This window comes from Tachyglossus aculeatus, chromosome 2, assembly GCF_015852505.1.
Source record: "Tachyglossus aculeatus isolate mTacAcu1 chromosome 2, mTacAcu1.pri, whole genome shotgun sequence".
In the NCBI taxonomy this organism is placed as follows: domain Eukaryota; kingdom Metazoa; phylum Chordata; class Mammalia; order Monotremata; family Tachyglossidae; genus Tachyglossus; species Tachyglossus aculeatus.
Genome location: NC_052067.1, coordinates 136,672,865 through 136,691,258, shown reverse-complemented (window position 1 = coordinate 136,691,258; position 18,394 = coordinate 136,672,865). Strand labels below are relative to the sequence as shown.

Sequence of the window (18,394 nt, the reverse complement as noted above, 5' to 3'; positions counted from 1 at the left end):
AGCTTTCCTGGATGCCCATGCTTATGGTTAGGGATGGGTACTTCACTCTGCACCCAGATTATCTTTCTACAGAAACACGCTGGGCATGTCCCAGAGTGGCTCAGTGGAAAAGAGCACGGGCTTTGGAGTCAGAGGTCCTGGGTTCAAATCCCAGCTCTGGCACTTGTCAGCTGTGTGACTTTGGACAAGTCACTTAACTCCTCTGTGCCTCAGTTCCCTCATCTGTTAAATGGGGATGAAGACTGTGAGCCCCACGTGGGACAACCTAATCACCTTGTAACCTTCCCAGCGTTTAGAACAGTGCTTGGCACACAGTAAGCGCTTAATAAATGCCATTATTATTATTAGTACATCACCCCACTTCTCAGTAATCTCCAGTGGTTGCCCATCCACCTCCACATCAAGCAAAAACTCCTCATCAGTGGTTTTAAAGTACTCCATTACCTTGTCCCCTCCTACCTCACCTCCCTTCTCTCCTTCTACAACCCAGCCTGCACACTCCGCTCCTCTGGTGCTAACCTTCTCAATGGGCCTTGTTCTAGCCTGTCCCACCATCGACCCCTGGTCCAAGTCCCACCTCTGGCCTGGAATGCCCTCCCTCCTCACATCTGCCAAAATAGCACACTTCCCCCTTCATAGCCTTACTGAAAGCTCATCTCCTCCAGGAGGCCTTCCCAGATTGGGCCCCCATTTTCCTCGGCTCCTCCCCTCCTCCCCATCACCTTGACTCCCTCCCTCTACACTACCCCCCTCCCCACCCCACAGCACTTGGGTATATATGTACATATTCATTATTCTATTTATTTTATTAATGATGTTCATATATCTATAATTCTATTTATTTATATTGATGCTATTGATGCCTGTCAACTTGTTTTGTTTTGTTGTCTGTCTCCCCACTTCTAGACTGTGAGCCCATTGTTGGGTAGGGATTGTCTCTGTTGTTGAATTGTTACTTTCCAAGTGCAGTACAGTGCTCTGCACACAGTAAGCGCTTAATAAATACAATTAAATGAATGAATGAATGAATCATCCAACCTATCTGTTTCTCTAACATCACTACATTATCTCTCTCTCGACCCTGAATGAGGCCATCCTGGTTCATCTTCACAATCCCCCCAGCCTAGCACTCTGTCTTCAATGGCACCATTTTAGAGGACCTATGTGATGGCTCCCTCTTTAACATCTTTCTCCACAGTTAGGAATGGACAGTCTAAGAAGCATAGCATAGTGAATAGAGCATGGGCCTGAAAGTCAGAAGGTCATGGGTTCTAATTCTAATTAAAACTTTGAGCCCCAAGTGGGAGAACCTGATTACCTTGTATCTACCCCGGGGTTTAGAACAGTGCTTGGCACTTAGTAAGTGCTTATCAAATACCATAATTATTATTAAGTATCAAACACTGTTCTATGCACTGGTGTACATATAAGGTAATCAGGTTGAATACAATCCCTATCCCCCAGGGAGCTCACAGTTTAAATAGTATGGAGTACATGTATTGAATCTCCATTTTGCAGTTGAGGAAACTGAGGCACAGAGAAGTTATGTGGTTTGCCCAAGGTCATACAGCAAGCAAGTGGTGGAGCCAAGATTAGAACCCAAATTATATGTCATTCTTAAATTATAATTTTAATTTTCAAAAAAAAATATATATATATGTATGAAGATTTTATATGAGGGGTTTTCAACTTTTTTAAAGAAATTGAGCCCCTGAGGTGTCTAGATTTCACTTGAAGCACCCTCACACAAACATAACCTCTTTATCCCTCCCCCATTATTATTTTGTTATTATTATTATTATTATTCAGTGCTTTTTTGAGCACTGCTTTATGAAAAACACTAATATAGTTAGTATAGTTAGTAACTAATATAGTTACACCAGATGTATCATGTGTAAAGACCATGTATGGACCTGAAAGTCAGAGGACACAAGTTCTAACCTCACCACCGCCCCCACTTCTAGACTGTGAGCCTGTTGTTGGATAGGGATTGTCTCTATTTGTTACGGAAATGTACTTTCCAAGTGCTTAGTAGAGTGCTCTGCACACAGTTAAGTGTTCAATAAATATGACTAAAAAAATATTTCTGTGCTATGCAACCTTGGACAAATCTACCTGTCTACATGTTTTGTTTTGTTGTCTGTCTCCCCTTTCTAGATTGTGAGCCCGTTGTTGGGTAGGGACGGTCTCTATATGTTGCCGACTTATACTTCCCAAGTGCTTAGAACAATGCTCTGCACACAGTAAGCACTCAATATATATGATTGAATGAAATCACTTCACTTCTCTGTGCCTCGGTTAGCTCATCAGTTAAATGGAGATTAAGACTGTGAGCCCCATATGGGACACGGATTGTGTCCAACCTGATTAGCTTGTATCTACCCCAGGACTTAGTACAGTGCCTGGCACATAGTAAGTGCTTAATGCAATAAAAAAAATAAAGATGCTCTGGCTCCCAGGCCTGTGTTTTATCCCCTAGGCCATGCTGCTTCTCATGCTGCCTCTCACGCTGTTTTTCCCTCCCCACATCCCCGTCACACACACCCAATGAAGTTCAAGCCTCATGCAGGGTGGAATTTGATAGGTAGAACATCCCTGGACCAGACCCTTACACCCCTCCTGGATCAGAAGACCCCAGAAGGAGGCATCAGAGATCACTGTAATCTTGTCTCTAGACTGCAAATTCGTTGGGGGTAGAGAATGTATCTACCAACTCGGTTGTATTTGCACTTTTCCAAGCACTTAATACAGTGCTCTTCACACAGTAAGCACTCAGTAAATATGATTGACTGATTGGTTGATTGATTTGAGGCAGGTGGGAGGGTGTGGAGGAAGCAATTCTCTTGTTCCTAACTCTGAGCCCAGAGGGAATCATGGCTTGGAATTGTCTGGGTCTGTGATCTCTGGACCTAGACCATAAGCTCTATGAGGTCAGGGACCAAGTATTGCACTTAGTACAGTACACAGCTGGAAGTAAGGACTCAATAAGTACCAGCAGCATGGCATAATGGTTAGAGCATGGGCCTGGGAGCCAGAAGGTCATGGGTTCTAATCCTAATCCATCACTTAATAATACTAATAATGGCATTTATTAAGCACTTACTATGTGCAAAGCACTATTCTAAGCACTGGGGAGGTTACAGGGTGATCAGGTTGTCCCACAGGGGGCTCACAGTATTAATCCCCATTTTACAGTTGAGGTAACGGAGGCACAGAGAAGTTAAGTGACTTGCCCAAAGTCACACAGCTGACAATTGGCAGACCGAGGATTTGAACACATGACCTCTGACTCCAAAGCCCTGGTTCTTTCCACTGAGCCAGGCTGCTTCTCATGCTTCACACTTGTCTGCTGTGGGAACTTGAGCGAGTCATGTTACATCTCTGTGCCTCAGTTGCATCATCTGTAAAATGGGGATTGAGACTGTGAGCCCCACATGGGACAGGGACTGTGTCCAATCCAATTGGCTTGTAACCACCTCAGTGCTTAGTTCATTGCATGGCATATAGTCAGTGTTTAACAAATACCATTATTATTATCAATGATTGATTGATTGGAGGCAGCAGGGCTTTGTTTCAACCCCAGAGTTTCTAGAACTGTTGATTTCTGGTCCATGTCCAGCCAGAAAACCAGATTTGGGGTGGGGGTAAAATTCCTCAGTAATGTTCATCTTGCGATGGGTCCTGGAGGGCTTTAGGCAGAAGTGAGTAGGTGACAGAGGGAGGGCTGTTCTATAAAATCCTCCCCCTTCCAGTGCTCTCTCTCCTCAGGCTAAGGGGGTGCCCTACTGTCCTGCTGGGACATTTTTTCAAAGGATGTTTGTTTAACACTTACTATATGTCAAACATTGTCCTAGACACTGGGGTTGATACAATTTAATCAGGTTTGCTACAGTCCCTGCCCCACACGGGGCTCACAGTCTAAGTAGGAGGGAGTAGTGAGAAGCAGCGTGGCTCAGTGGAAAGAGCACAGGCTTGGGAGTCAGAGGTCATGGGTTTGAATTCTGGCTCTGCAAATTGTCAGCTGTGTGACTTTGGGCAAGTCACTTAACTTCTCTGGGCCTCAGTTACCTCATCTGTAAAATGGGGATTAAGACTGTGAGTCTCCCGTGGGACAACCTGATCCCCTTGTAACCTCCCCAGCGCTTAGAACAGTGCTTTGCACATAGTAAGCGCTTAATAAATGCCATTATTATTATTATTAGTGTGGTCTAGTGAATAGAGCACTGGCCTAGGAGTAAGAAGAACCTGGGATGTAATCTCAGCTCTACCACCTGTCTGCTGGGTGACCCTGGGCAAGTCACAACTTCTCTGTGCCTCAGCTACCTTAACTGTAAAATGTGGATTAAGAGTTTGAGCCCTGTGTGGGACAGGGACTGTGTGCAATCTCATTAGCTTGCATCTATCCCAACTCTTAGTACAGTGTCTGACACCACTGTAAGTGCTTTTGACATTTATTGGGCAACTGTTGATGTTCCACCTTTTTTTTAATCATAAAAGACATCTCCCCTGACTTCTATAAAGGTCTTCCATGTTGGTCTGAAAGATTTTGAAGCAGTGGCCTAGTGGAAAGAACCTGGGTCTGGGAGTCAGAGGATCTAGGTTCTAATCCCTGCTGGCCACTTGCCTCCTGGGTGTTCTCGGGCAAGTCACTTAACTTCTCTATGCCTTAGTTCCCTCATCTGTAAAATGGAGATTAAGTACCTGTTCTCCCTCCTAATAGGCTGAGAGCCTCATGTGGGCCAGGAACTGTGTCTGACCTGATTATTTTATATTGCATCCCAGCTCTTTAATGCAGCACTTGGCACTGAATGCCAAAATTATCATTAACCTCCTGGGATGAGTTTGGCATGGGAAGGGGAGTTCCCTCGACTTTCTCTTTAATTAGGCTCCTCACTGGGAATGAAGGGCCTCGGCTTTCCCATCTGTCAAAGGAGGGAAGTGAATCAGGCACCCCCATTTTTGCACACAGGTAGTGAGGTCTGGTTTGCTGTTCAGAAAGTGAAGGTGACTTTGGAAGGCACTGAGTCCTGAGCTACACAGTGATCTTGAGCTGTAGCCCAATGAAACACAAAACAGTGATAAGGGGCCCCCACAACTTGGGTCCGAGAGAGGGTGGGGTCAGAGGCCACTTGGTCACCCCATCTGGTCTTTCCCTGACCCCGCAAATTGTTTGGTCTCTGGTGCAGGCTGATAGTGACAACAGCTTCCAATGTGCCAATGTGCCAACCCTCTGAGTGGCTGTTTTTTTCTGTCTCAATCACAGGTCAGAGGTTTGCTCTCCCCAGCACAACAGGGCGCAACAATTTTCGACTCACCTCTGGAGTCACAGGGGTAATGGTGAGCATCATGCAGAGGGGCATTCATGAGCCCCTGCCAGCTGCAGGGACACAAGACAGGAGGTGCACCATTCTCTCCCGGATGGGCTTGGTCTTGACCCCATAGATGATGGGGTTGAGCATAGGGGGAAGGAGAACATAGAGGTTGGCCAGGAGAACATGGACATGGCAGGGAATGCCCTGGCCAAAAAGGTGGGCAAAGAAGGAGAAGAGGGCCGGGAGGTAGAAGAGCAGGATGACGCAGAAGTGGGCTCCGCAGGTGCCCAGGGCCTTGAGCTTGGCATCCCGGGATGGGAGCTGGAAGACAGCACGGAGGATGAGGCCATAGGAGGTGCCGATGAACATCATATCCAACCCAGGTGACAGCAGGGTGGTGGTCAGGCCATACCAGATGTTGGCCCTGATGGGAGCACAGGCCAGGCGGGCAATGCCCATTTGCTCGCAGTAGGTGTGTGGCACTCTCCTGTGACCGCAATAGGGCAGCCGCTCCAGCAGAAAGACAGCAGGGACCATAACACAGAGGGCCCGGCCCAGGGCAGCCAGTCCCATCCTGCCAGTGACTGCAGTGGTCAGGATGGCGGGGTAGCACAGAGGCTGGCAGATGGCCACGTAGCGGTCGAAGGCCATGGCCAACAGGATGGTGGACTCAGCAATAAAGGTGACGTGGATGAAGAAGATTTGGGCCAGGCAGCCATGGAAGGAGATCTCTTGGGACAGTGCCCAGAGAACGCTCAGTGTCTTGGGGACCGTGGAAGTGGATAGGGCCAGATCAGCCCCAGTCAGCATGGCCAGTAAGAGGAACATGGGAGTGTGGAGGTTGCGCTCGAGGAGGATTAGGAAGAGAAGGGCACTGTTGCCCAGCAGAGCTGAGATGTATATCAAGCAGGTGGGGATAGAGAGCCAGAGGTGGAGAACTTCCAGGCCCGGGATGCCCAGGAGAAGGAAGGAGGCAGGGTGCAAGCTGGTCTCGTTGAGGCTGGGAAGGATGGGGTTTGGTCCCATGCTTGGAATTAGCTGCATCTTTCCCTGTGGACAGAGAAGAGGCCATAGGCTGAGTCTAATGTAGCTTTTTTTTGGACTCCTAGGGGACAGGAGCTGTAGAGTATTGCATTGTCTTTGGTTGGTGTTTGATAAATACCTTTACTGTTACTACTCCTTATTCTAACAATAATAAAAATAAAAATTGTGATATTTGTTAAGCGCTTAACATGTGTCAGGCCCTGTTCTAAGCACTGGTTAAGCACTAATACAAGCTAATTGGTTAAGCACTAATACAAGCTAATTGGGTTGGACACAGTCCCTGTCCTACATAGAGCTCACAGTCTTAATCCTCATTTCACGGATGAGCTAACTGAGGCATAGAGAAGTGAAGTGACTTGTCCAAGGCCATACAGCAGACCAGTGGAGGACCTGGGATTAGAACTCAGGTCCCTCTGTCTCCCAGGTCCATGCTCTGTCCACTAAACCACACTGCTTCTCTGGTAGCAGTAGTAATACTACTGCTAATACTACCAATACTTTTACTGCTGCTACTTGTACACCCATGTATTTTTTCGCAGTACTTAGCACACAGTAAGCACCTAATCAGTACTATTACTACTACTACTGTTACTATTTTTCCTGCTATACATCACCCATATATTCTTTTCTAGCCTTTACTGCACACAGTAAGCACTTAATACTATTGCTACTATGTCTCCCTTCTTTTAGACTGTGAACCTGTTGTTGGGCAGGGATTGTCTCTGTTGCTGAATCGTACTTTCTAAGCACTTAGTACAGAGCTCTGTACAAGTAAATGCACAATATGATTGATTGCATGATTGAATTAATTAATTAATACTTACTACTGCTACTTCTACTTCTATTGCTACTACTTCACCGTGTATTCTCTCCTAGCATTTAGTGCAATGCTTTGCACACAATAAGTACTTAATGATGACTGTTATTATTATTATCATTATTGTTATATTTGTTAAGCGCTAACTATGTGTCAACCACTGTTGTAAGCACTGGGGTAGATACAATATAATCAGGTTGGATACGGTCCCTGTTCCACATGAGGCTCATTGTTTCAGAGGGAGAACAGATATTTAGTCCTCATTCTACAGTTGAAACTGAGGTATAGAGAAGTTAAGTGACTTGACCAAGATCACAAAGCAAGTGATTGGGAGAACTGAAAATAGAATCCAGATCTTCTGACTGCCAGACCTATGTTCTTTCCACCAGGCCATGCTGCTTCTCTTCTATTTCAACCACTACTACTTTCCCAGCCCTTATTACAGTGGTTTGCATATAATAAGCACTTAATAAATACTATTATTACTACTACTACTTCTACTCCAACTACTAACACCACTACCTACTGAATGTTTCCACTATCTATAGGACAACTGCTGCATGCAGAGCCCTTTACTGGGCACATACTTTGTGCAGAGCATGCTCAAATTACTTAGGGGCTCAAAGAAAAAGGGATAAGACTTGATCCCTACCCTCGAGGAGCTTCCAGTCTAATGGGCAGAGAGTAGTGGCCAACCAGCCCACCTAACTTAGCTCTTATGAAGCTAAATCCACCCCCCCACCCCCCGCCAACCCCCAGCTGGAGGCTAGGGGAGAAGAGGTGCCACAACCTTCCTCTTTTGCCCATCCAACATCTCTCCCCATCTTCAAGCTGAGTTTCTTCCAGTCATCCCTTCTCCAAACCAGTCCTGCTTTCTTTCATTCATTCATTAAATCCATCAGGTCTGAGCTCCCCAAAGTCACTCCCCCCAACTTCTCCAACCCCCCAGCTCTCAACGCTCTCTGCTACTCTCCCATCCTTCCCAGCAGTATCTTCAGAGGAGAACTCCTCCCTCCTCTCAAGTGTTACTCCGGCCACCTGTGCTTCTCATTCCCTCTCATCTTATGAAATCTCTAGCTCCATCCCTTCTCCCCTCCTTAACTTCCATCTTCAACTGCTCACTCTCCACTGGTTCCTTCCCCTCTGCCTTCAAGCATGCCCACGTCTCCCCATCCTAAAAAAACCCTCTCTTGACCGCACCTCACCTTCTAGTTATCGCCCTATCTCCCTCCTACCATTCCTTTCCAAACTCCTTGAATGTGTCGTCTACATGCGCTGCCTTGAATTCCTCAACACCAACTCTCTCCTCGACCCCCTCCAATCTGGCTTCCGTCCCCTACATTCCATGGAAATTGCCCTCTCAAAGGTCACCAATGACCTCCTGCTTGCCAAATCCAATGGCTCATACTCTATCCTAATCCTCCTTGACCTCTCAGCTGCCTTCGACACTGTGGACCACCTACCTCTCCTCAACACGCTATCCAACCTTGGCTTCACAGACTCTGTCCTCTCCTGGTTCTCCTCTTATCTCTCTGACTGTTCATTCTCAGTCACTTTTGCGGGCTCCTCCTCCCCCTCCCATCCCCTTACCATAGGGGTTCCTCAAGGGTCAGTTCTTGGTCCCCTTCTGTTCTCGATCTACACTCACTCCCTTGCTGAACTCATTCGCTCTCACGGCTTCAACTATCATCTCTACGCTGATGACACCCAGATCTACATCTCTGCCCCTGCTCTCTCCCCCTCTCTCCAGGCTCGCATCTCCTCCTGCCTTCAGGACATCTCCATCTGGATGTCTGCCCGCCACCTAAAACTCAACATGTCCAAGACTGAACTCCTTGTCTTCCCTCCCAAACCCTGCCCTCTCCCTGTCTTTCCCATCACTGTTGACGGCACTACCATCCTTCCCGTCTCACAAGCCCGTAACCTTGGTGTCATCCTCGACTCCACTCTCTCGTTCACCCCTCACATCCAAGCCGTCACCAAAACCTGCCGGTCTCACCTCTGCAACATTGCCAAGATCCACCCTTTCCTCTCCATCCAAACCACTACACTGCTCGTTCAAGCTTTCATCCTATCCCATCTGGATTACTGTATCAGCCTCCTCTCCGATCTCCCATCCTCCTGTCTCTCCCCACTTCAATCAATACTTCACGACGCTGCCCGGATTGTCTTTGTCCAGAAATGCTCTGGGCATGTTACTCCCCTACTCAAAAATCTCCATTGGCTACCAATCAACCTATGCATCAGGCAAAAACTCCTCACCCTCGGCTTCAAGGCTCTCCATCACCTCGCCCCCTCCTACCTCACCTCCCTTCTCTCCTTCTACAGCCCAGCCCACACCCTCCACTCCTCTGTCCCTAATCTCCTCACCGTGCCTCATTCTCACCTGTCCCGCCATCAACCCCCGGCCCACATCATCCCCCTGGCCTGGAATGCCCCCCCTCTGCACATCCGCCAAGCTAGCTCTCTTCCTCCCTTCAAGGCCCTACTGAGAGCTCAGCTCCTCCAGGAGGCCTTCCCAGACTGAGCCCCCTCCTTCCTCTGCCCCCCCTCCTCCCCATCCCCCCCGCCTTACCTCCTTCCCCTCCCCACAGAACCTGTATATATGTGTATATCTTTGTACGTATTTATTACTCTATTAATTTTATTTGTACATATTTATTCTATTCATTTTATTTTGCTAATATGTTTTGTTTTGTTCTCTGTCTCTCCCTTCTAGACTGTGAGCCCACTGTTGGGTAGGGACCATCTCTATATGTTGCCCCCTCCTACCTCCTTCCCTTCCCCACAGCACCTGTTTATATGTATACATGTTTGTACATATTTATTACTCTATTTATTTATTTATCTTACTTGTACATATCTATTCTATTTATTTTATTTAATTAATATGTTTGGTTTTGTTCTCTGTCTCCCCCTTCTAGACTGTGAGCCTGCTGTTGGGTAGGGACTGTCTCTATGTGTTGCCAACTTGTACTTCCCAAGCGCTTAGTACAGTGCTCTGCACACAGTAAGTGCTCAATAAATATGTTTGATTGATTGATTGATTGCCAACTTGTACTTCCCAAGCACTTAGTACAGTGCTCTGCACACAGTAAGTGCGCAATAAATACGATTGAATGAATGAATGAACCATATTTATTAAGCCCTTTCTGTATGCAGACCACTGTACTAAGCACTTGGGAGAGGACAATACCCATCTGTCCAAACCTGCTCCCTGTTGTCTTTCTCTGGAGCTGAGGTTTCAGACTCTTGGAACCAGGCTGTGGACCAAGGGACTCCTGGCAGCTGGTTCGGGGGTGAGTAGAGTAATGCGGGGGGACCTGCAACTACAGGAAATTTATTCCCTAGTTGTTTCCGCATTTCAAGCTAATTCTTGGGTATTCCCCCCCTCAGAACCACCTCCCTTAAGAAAAACTCAAATGTGGCATGGAGGAAGAAGAAACTGTACAGAGAGGAAAATCTCCAAGAATCAACTTAGAATTTTGAAATTTTAAATTATTTCATTCAATCCTATTTATTGAGTGCTTACTGTATGCACAGCACTGTACGAAGCACTTGGAAAGTACAATTCAGCAACAGATAGAGACAATTCCTACCCAACAACGGGCTCACAGTTTAAATCCCTCTCCTCCCTGCCTAGCTGGATCCCCCTTTGTAAATCCTGGCATGGTGCCAGTTTCCCAATTTGTAAAATGGGTTACAAACCCTCTGCCCTCTTTCTCCCAGCTCCTCATCTGTGTATATGCATGCATGTGTGTGCCATAGAGAATGCCGGTCCTGTGTTCCTGTTGGAGTTGTAATGTGAGCGTCCTGGCTTTCAGGTAGGAGACAGGATAGAAAGAAGATCAACCCTGCTGCTGGGGCTGATCCCACTCCAAACAATGGCCTCCAAGGCCTACCCAGCCTCGTGTTCTAGGAGCTCTTTGGGAGAGAAGCAGACAGGGGGCCCCAAACCCCACCCCACTGCCCCATATGCACCTAGTTCCTGGGGTGGGGAGAACACACCCAGCTCGAGTAACCCAGGTCACAGCATGACTAGTACTGGGTTGGGAATGGGGGTGGGGGATGGTGAGGAAGGGGCAGTAGACAGAGGGAGGAGGAGAGAATGAAGAGGAGAAGGAGGATGAGTGGGAGGAAAAGGAGGAGAGGGAGGAAAAGGAAGAGGAAGGAATTTGGAAAGGCAATCACATTTTGTTCCTTTCTGGAGCAAGGCAGAAATCATTTATCCCTCCCTGCCCCCTCTCCTTCCCCCACACTGGATTTCCCTTCCCATTTCTCCCTCCCCACCCTCCGGCTTTGAGACCAAGGGACCAGCATGTCCACATCTGGCCACCCCCGGGGGCTGGTGGAAAGGGGCATGGTTTAGGGGTATTGCCGTTCAGAGCCCCACCCCTTGTTCTTCTAGCCCTCCCCCGCATGAGATGCATTGTGAACAGGGGCTATGTCTACTAACTCGAATAATGTACTCTCCCAAGCACTTAGTACACTGCTCAGTCCACAGTAGGTGCTCAATAAATGATTAATTGATTGATTGACTGACTGACTGATGTTTAAAGGTGAAAAAGTAGAGATGGTCCCTGGCTCTGCCAGGTGATGCCAGTCCTATCCAAGCCCAGTGACTGGAATGAGGGATCCCGGGGTTGCTTTGGTCAAGAGCTGGGCTGAAGCAGGGGGATGGAGGGGATTAACTTGGACCCTGTTTCCCAGGGAAACAGGCAAGAATCCATGTGGTTTGGGGCTGCTGAGGTGGGCATGAGAGAGGAGATGGGACAGCGGGACAAAGGGGATGGGGGCAAGGGAGAGGAGACAGGGGAGAGGATACAGAACAGGGGGCCTGGGAAAGGGGAAAGGGAGTAGGAGAGGGAAGCAGGCACAGCTGTTCATTGGGGTCCTGGCAAGGCCACTGCATTTCCCTTATCTGAGGGGCTTGCTCCTGTTCCCAGATGGGGTGTGGTTTCAAGGGGTTTTCTTCCCCCTCAGAAACTCCAGAGCTGGGGGATAGATGCCAGCCTTGAGCAGGTGGGCAGACCTCCCTACCTGTCTGGCTACGTAGAGGTGGAGGGCAGGGACAAGCCTTCCTTTGGGGAAGGGAGTCCCTTCTAGACTATAAGCTTACTGCAGGTAGGGAACACGTCTGCTGACTCTGTTGTATTGTACTCTCCCAAGAGCTTAGTACAGTGCTTTGCAAGTAGAAAGTACTCAATTAATACCACTGATTGATTGATGACCTCGATATCCCTTCCAAACAGAGGGCACTGAGAAGCCCTCTGAAATTCAGCGGCACCGCAGCTCCTGAGCAAGCCATTTGACGAGTCACCTAGAGAGAGCCCAGAAGAAGCTAGGGGTTTGAGAGTTGAGTGGGCTGGGAAAGAGGGGAGAGGACAGCCTTTTCTATTTGAAACTGCTTGAAGAAGGGGTTCTCCCTCCCTAGGGACACCCTCTGCTCCTTCCCCTCCTCACAGGAGACATAATGGATAGAGCACAGGCTTGGGAGTCAAAAAGTCATAGATTCTAATCCTGGCTCCACCACATGTCTGCTGTGTGACCTTGGGCAAGTCACTTAACTTCTCTGTGTCTCAGTTACCTCATCTGTAAAACGGGGATTGAGGCTATGAGCCCCGCATGGGTCAGGGACTGTGTCCAACCGAATTTGCATGTTTCCACCCCTGTGCTTAGTACAGTGCTTGGCGTATAGTAGGCACTTTACAAATACCATAATAATAAATACAACAATTATTATTATTAGATGCTACTGGTGAGGTCAGAAAACAGATAACTGGAGTTCCCCCTCTTACCGCTTATTCCCAGCCCAGCCTTGCCCTTCAGCTGCACTAAAGCCCCTTACCCACCCCCTCATTCTGGATCTGGCCCCGAGGACAACTGGATAGGGATGTAGGGGAGGCAAAGGAAAGTGAGATGCCCACTCCGTCCCCAAGCAGGGGATTCTCAACCTACCCGAGGTGGTTTGGGGGCTGGTCTTGCCCAAAAGCAAGAGCTGGACTGGTTGACCTCTCCAAGGTCAGTAGTTGCAAAATCTCAGGGTGTGCGCTGCCTGACACTTTTATATAGAGTCCAGCACAAAGGACAAACAACTCACCAGAGCTCGTCTCCCTGAACCAGTGGAAAGGAGATCCCTTGCTGAGCAGTGCAGTCCACAGCCAGCAAGCCAGTTGTCCTCCTGGGCAGGCGGGGACAGATTTATCTGGCTTTCTCCAGAGTTCCAGCAGGGGGCTGTGGGAGCCTGGGGCCTGAGTGCCAGTTCTCAGAGGGGCTCTGACATTGGCCAACGAGGGAGCATTAAACAATAACAACAACAATTATAGTATTTGTTAAGTGCTTACTATGCACCAAGCGCTGTTCTAAGCACTGGGGTGGAGGCAAGCAAACAGGGTTGGACCCAATCCCTGTCCCACGTGGGGCTTGCAGTCTCAATTCTTATTTTGCAGATGAGAAAACTGAGGCACAGAGAAGTGAAGTGATTTGCCCAAGGTCACACAGCAGACAAGTCGCAGAGCCGGGATTAGAACCAATCACCTTCTGACTCCCAAGTCTGGGCTCTATCCATTACACCATTAAGGAGAATTAATCTTGTTTGGTCCTGAAGGTGGCTTGGGGTTTCCCGACTCCTGCCCAGGCCCAGATGGCTAGAAGGCAGGGTGGTGGCCAGGCGAGGGCTCCTGCAGAAGCATCATCTCTGGGGGGCCACAGGTTCCTCACTCCTGACCCTGATCCCAGTTGTAGAGTCATAGCCTGTCTTCCCCACAGTGTTCTGAGTGGAATTCCCATACTCCTTCATTCCAGGGCTTCTGAATGAACTGAGGGCTTCTAAGGGGGCCTGGAAAGACTCCCTAATGGGGCCTTCTGACTCATTTGCTCTTCACATTCTGTCTGCCACTCCTCAGCCCCAGTTTGCTGACTCTCCCACTCCCCAGACCACTGCCCACTCTTTGCTTTTTTTTTCATGGCATTTGTTAAGCATTTACTATGTGTCAAATACTGTTCTAAGTGTTGGGGTAGAGATGAGTTAATTAGGTTGGAAATAGTCCCTGTACCGCATTGAGCCCACAGTCCAAGTTGGAGGGAGGACAGAAAAGTTGAGGCATAGAGAATTTAAGTGACACAACTAATTGGCAGAGCCGAGATTAGAACCCAGATCCTCAGATTTCCAGGCCCACTCTTTCCACTAGGCTTCCATGCTTTGTGCTGATAATGAAAAGTTAGCACTTGTGCAGTAGCTAAGAGCTGGGAGCTTACTGTTCCCCTAGGCTTAGACTTGTTCTGACCTTGGTCTGACCCTGGGGACAGTTTTGAGATGCAATGTGGCCTAGAAGAAGGAGCAGGGCCTGGGAGTCAGGGGAGCTCCAGTCTAATCCCAGCTCTGCCACTTGCCTGTTGTGTGCTCAAAAAATACAACAATAATAACAATAATAATGGTATTCGTTAAGCGCTTACTATGTGCAAAGCACTCTTCTATGCTCTGGGGGGATACAAGGTGATCAGGTTGTCCCACGGGGGGCTCACAGTCTTATTCCCCATTTTACAGATGAGGGAACTGCAGCACAGAGAAGTGAAGTGACTTGCCCAAAGTCACACAGCTGACAGTTGGTGGAGCTGGGATTTGAACCCATGACCTCCGACTCCAAAGCCCGGGCTCTTTCCACTGAGCCATGCTACAATTGAATCTTCCTAATTGACTTTCCCCTTCCTATTACACCCACCTCCCCGACCTCCATCTCCCCACCACCTTCTCCTCTCCCTCTTTGCCTTCTCCTTTCCCCTTCCTCTTCTACTGGTGACATCACTTACCTGGTGACGTCAGGTACAGCCAGTCACAGGGGTGGAATTGGGCAAGGTGGAGGGCCAGGAAAGAGGGGAAGAAACCTCAGGGACAGGAGGAGAGGGAGCCTGCATCAGGTGCGGAAAGGGAATGGATTGATGTCCACCAGGGAGGCTGAGGGTCAGCAGGGTGGACTACCAGTGATAAGCCTGTGGATGATGTGTCTACAGAGAGGCTGCTATGGGAAATATTTCAGTCATCTGGCAGGGCAGTAATCCTTAGATTTAAGACTGGATCAAGTAGCTGATAAGGAATATCTAAAACTCAATATGTCCAAGAATGAGCTCCTACCTTCCCTTCCAAAACCTGTCCTCTCCCTGACTTTTCTGTCACTGTAGATGGCACTACCATCCTTCCCGTCTCACAAGCCCGCAACCTTGGTGTCATCCTCGACTCCGCTCTCATTCACCCCACACATATGCAATCCATCACCAAAACCTGCTGGTCTCACCTCCACATCGCCAAGGTCTGCCCTCTCCTTTCCATCCAAACTGCTACCTTGCTGGTTCAATCTCTCATCCTTTCCCAACTGGATTATTGCATCAGCCTCCTCTCTGATCTCCCTTCCTCCTGTCTCTCCCCACTTCAGTCTATACTTCACTCTGCTGCCCGGATTATCTTTGTACAGAAGCGCTCTGGGCCTGTCACTCCCCTCCTCAAAAATCTCCAGTGGTTGCCTGTCAACCTATGATTCAAGCAAAAATTCCTCACTCTCAGCTTCCAGGCTCTCCATCACCTCGCCCCTTCCTACCTCACCTCCCGTCTCTCCTTCTACAGCCCAGCCCGCACCCTCCTCTGCCACTAACATCCTCACTGTGCCTCATTCTCGCCTGTCCTGCCATCAACCCCTGGCCTGGAATGCCCTCCCTCCACACATCCACCAAACTAGCTCTCTTCTTCCCTTCATAGCCCTACTGAGAGCTCACGTCCTCCAGGAGGCCTTCCCAGACTGAGCCCCCTTTTTCCTCTTCCCATCCCCCCTCCTCTACCCTACCCCCTTCCCCTCCCCACAGCACATGTATATATATATATTTGTACATCTTTACTACTCTATTTATTTTACTTGTACATATTTACTACTCTATTTGTTAATGATGTGCATATAGCTGTAATTCTATTTATTCTGACAGTTTTGACACCTGTCTACATGTTTTGTTTTGTTGTCTGTTTCCCCCTTCTAGACTGTGAGCCCACAGTTGGGTAGGGACTGTCTCTATATGTTGCTGACCTGTACTTCCCAAGCTCTTAGTACAGTGCTCTGCACACAGTAAGGGCTTAATAAATCTGAATGAATGAATGAATGAATGAATGAATAGGAGCATATTCTTGGAACTATTTTAAGATTCTGTTGTACAACCATTGTTGCTATTGAATCTTTTAACCCAGAAACACCAATATACGTTTATAACCTAAGGAGGTGCCTGAGTGATTAGTATAATACCACAGACCTGTAATGGCAGGAAAGCTGACAGGGGCTGAGATTTGGCATTCTCCCAAACCTCAGAAGCCATCCTTTATGGGGAAGGACTGGCAAGTTGAATCCCGATTGCATTCTGTGCCTTCAAAAGGACTAAGTCGCGGAGTCATGGGATGGTAGCATTAAATCTCTAGGACAACTTTGGTGGGGAGGCACAAGGGTAGAATTGTGGCACACTGTGGCAGTGGAAGTGTGGCTCAGTGGAAAGAGAACGGGCTTGGGAGTCAGAGGATGTGGGTTCTAATCCCTGCTCCACAACTTCTCTGTGTGACCTTGGGCAAATCACTTAACTTTTCTGTGCCTGTTACCTCATCTGTAAAATAAGGATTAAGACTGTGAGCTCCACATGGAACACCCTAATTACTGTGTATCTACCCCAGTGCTTCGAACAGTGTTTGGCACAGATTAAGTGCATAACAAATATAATAATAACTCATTATTCAAGAGTGACCTGAAACAGCACCGGTGGTGGCAACAGCACTTTATTTCACATGACCCCTCTAAATTCTCTCCCCTTCTAGACTGTAAACTCACTGTGGACAGGAAACATGTCTACCAATTCTACTGTACTCTCCAAAGCTTACTACAGTCTCTGCATACAGTAAGCCCGCAAGAAAAGAGAAGCAGCATGGCTCAGTGGAAAGAGCCCTGGCTTAGGAGTCAGAGTTCATGGGTTCTAATCCCGGCTTTGCCACTTGTCAGCTGTGTGACTTTGGGCAAGTCACATAGCTTTTCTGGGCCCCAGTTCCCTCATCTGTAAAATAGGGCCTAAGACTGTGAGCCCCACATGGGACAACCTTGATTACCTTGTATCCCCCCCAGCACTTAGAACAGTGCTTGGCACATAGTAAGTGCTTAACAAATGCCATCATCAATCATTCAATCAATAAAAGTGATTGATTGACTAACTGATTGATGGACCCCCAGAGTGGCTGCAATGAGTCTGGCCAGCCGCAAGTTCTGCTTTTAGTTGTGTGATGGTGTGCTAGAGTCTCCCCTGGGAGACTGGGGATGAGGTGGGCAGAAGTAGATGGGGGCGGGGGGAGGCAGTTGGCAGGTTGCAGTCAGACTTGAGGGGTCAATAGGCGTGATTTCACTGATATCACAGATATTCACCTTCCCTCCAGACCAGCATTGGTCAGAGCCTGAGGGGGCTAATGAAAAGATAGTCTGATAGCCCTCAATTCCTCTTCACCTGCTCCCTTCTGTGATGCCCTGACCTGTTCCCTTTATTCATCTTCAATCCCACCCTCAAAGCACTTATGTACATATCTGTCATTTATTTATTTATATTACTCTCTGTCTCTCCCTCTAGACTATAAGCTCGTTGTGGGCAGGGAATGTGTCAGTTTATTGCTGTATTATACTCTCCCAAGCACTTAGTACCGTGCTCTGCACACAGTAGGCACTCACTATAGCTCAATATATTGTGTATATATCTATGATTCTGTTTATCTATTTTGATGCTATTGATGGCTACTTGTTTTGTTTAGTTGTCTGCCTCCCCCTTCTAGACTTTGCGCCCCTTGTTGGGTAGGGATTGTCTCTACCTGTTGCCAAACTGTACTTTCCAAGTGCTTAGTACAGTACTCTGCACACAGTAAGCACTCAATAAATACGATTGAATTGAATGAATAAATGAATAAATACCATTGGCTGATTGACTGAGATCTGGGTTCCAGTTCCAGTGCTGCCTCTGATCTGCTGGGTGTGACTTTTAACAACTCACCCTCTTTGGGTTTCAGTTTCCTCCCAAGAAAGTGGGCAGGCTCCTCCTCACCCTCACCCCTTTACCGCATGGAGATGGACTAAGGACACGGTTGGCCATTGATGTGAACATGTTAGGGAATTCAGGAGCCAAAGCGTTCTAGGTATGGGGTCTAGGTTGGAGGGCAGACACAGCC

General features: G+C 48.1%; 1 protein-coding gene across 1 annotated transcript; it reads right to left on the bottom strand.

The window, feature by feature from the left end:
• Nucleotides 1-5,360: 5,360 nt before the first annotated feature.
• Nucleotides 5,361-18,330, bottom strand: LOC119943365 (olfactory receptor 52B2-like). Its single transcript, XM_038764305.1, has 5 exons — nt 18,285-18,330; nt 17,561-17,635; nt 13,274-13,354; nt 10,384-10,436; nt 5,361-6,362 (listed from the first exon to the last, which is right to left on the bottom strand). Exons 1-5 carry the CDS (start codon nt 18,328-18,330, stop codon nt 5,361-5,363), a joined length of 1,257 nt encoding a protein of 418 aa, XP_038620233.1.
• Nucleotides 18,331-18,394: the final 64 nt, after the last annotated feature.

Excerpts from the sequence above, each read along its gene's own strand:
- LOC119943365 (XM_038764305.1), bottom strand. The coding sequence starts at position 18,330 with ATGTTCACATCAATGGCCAACCGTGTCCTTAGTCCATCTCCATGCG. Across the intron at positions 13,355-17,560 it reads CACGCCTATTGACCCCTCAA|GAGGACAACTGGCTTGCTGG; the intron begins GTCTGACTGCAA and ends CCGCCTGCCCAG. Across the intron at positions 6,363-10,383 it reads AGAAAGACAACAGGGAGCAG|GGAAAGATGCAGCTAATTCC; the intron begins GTTTGGACAGAT and ends CTCTGTCCACAG.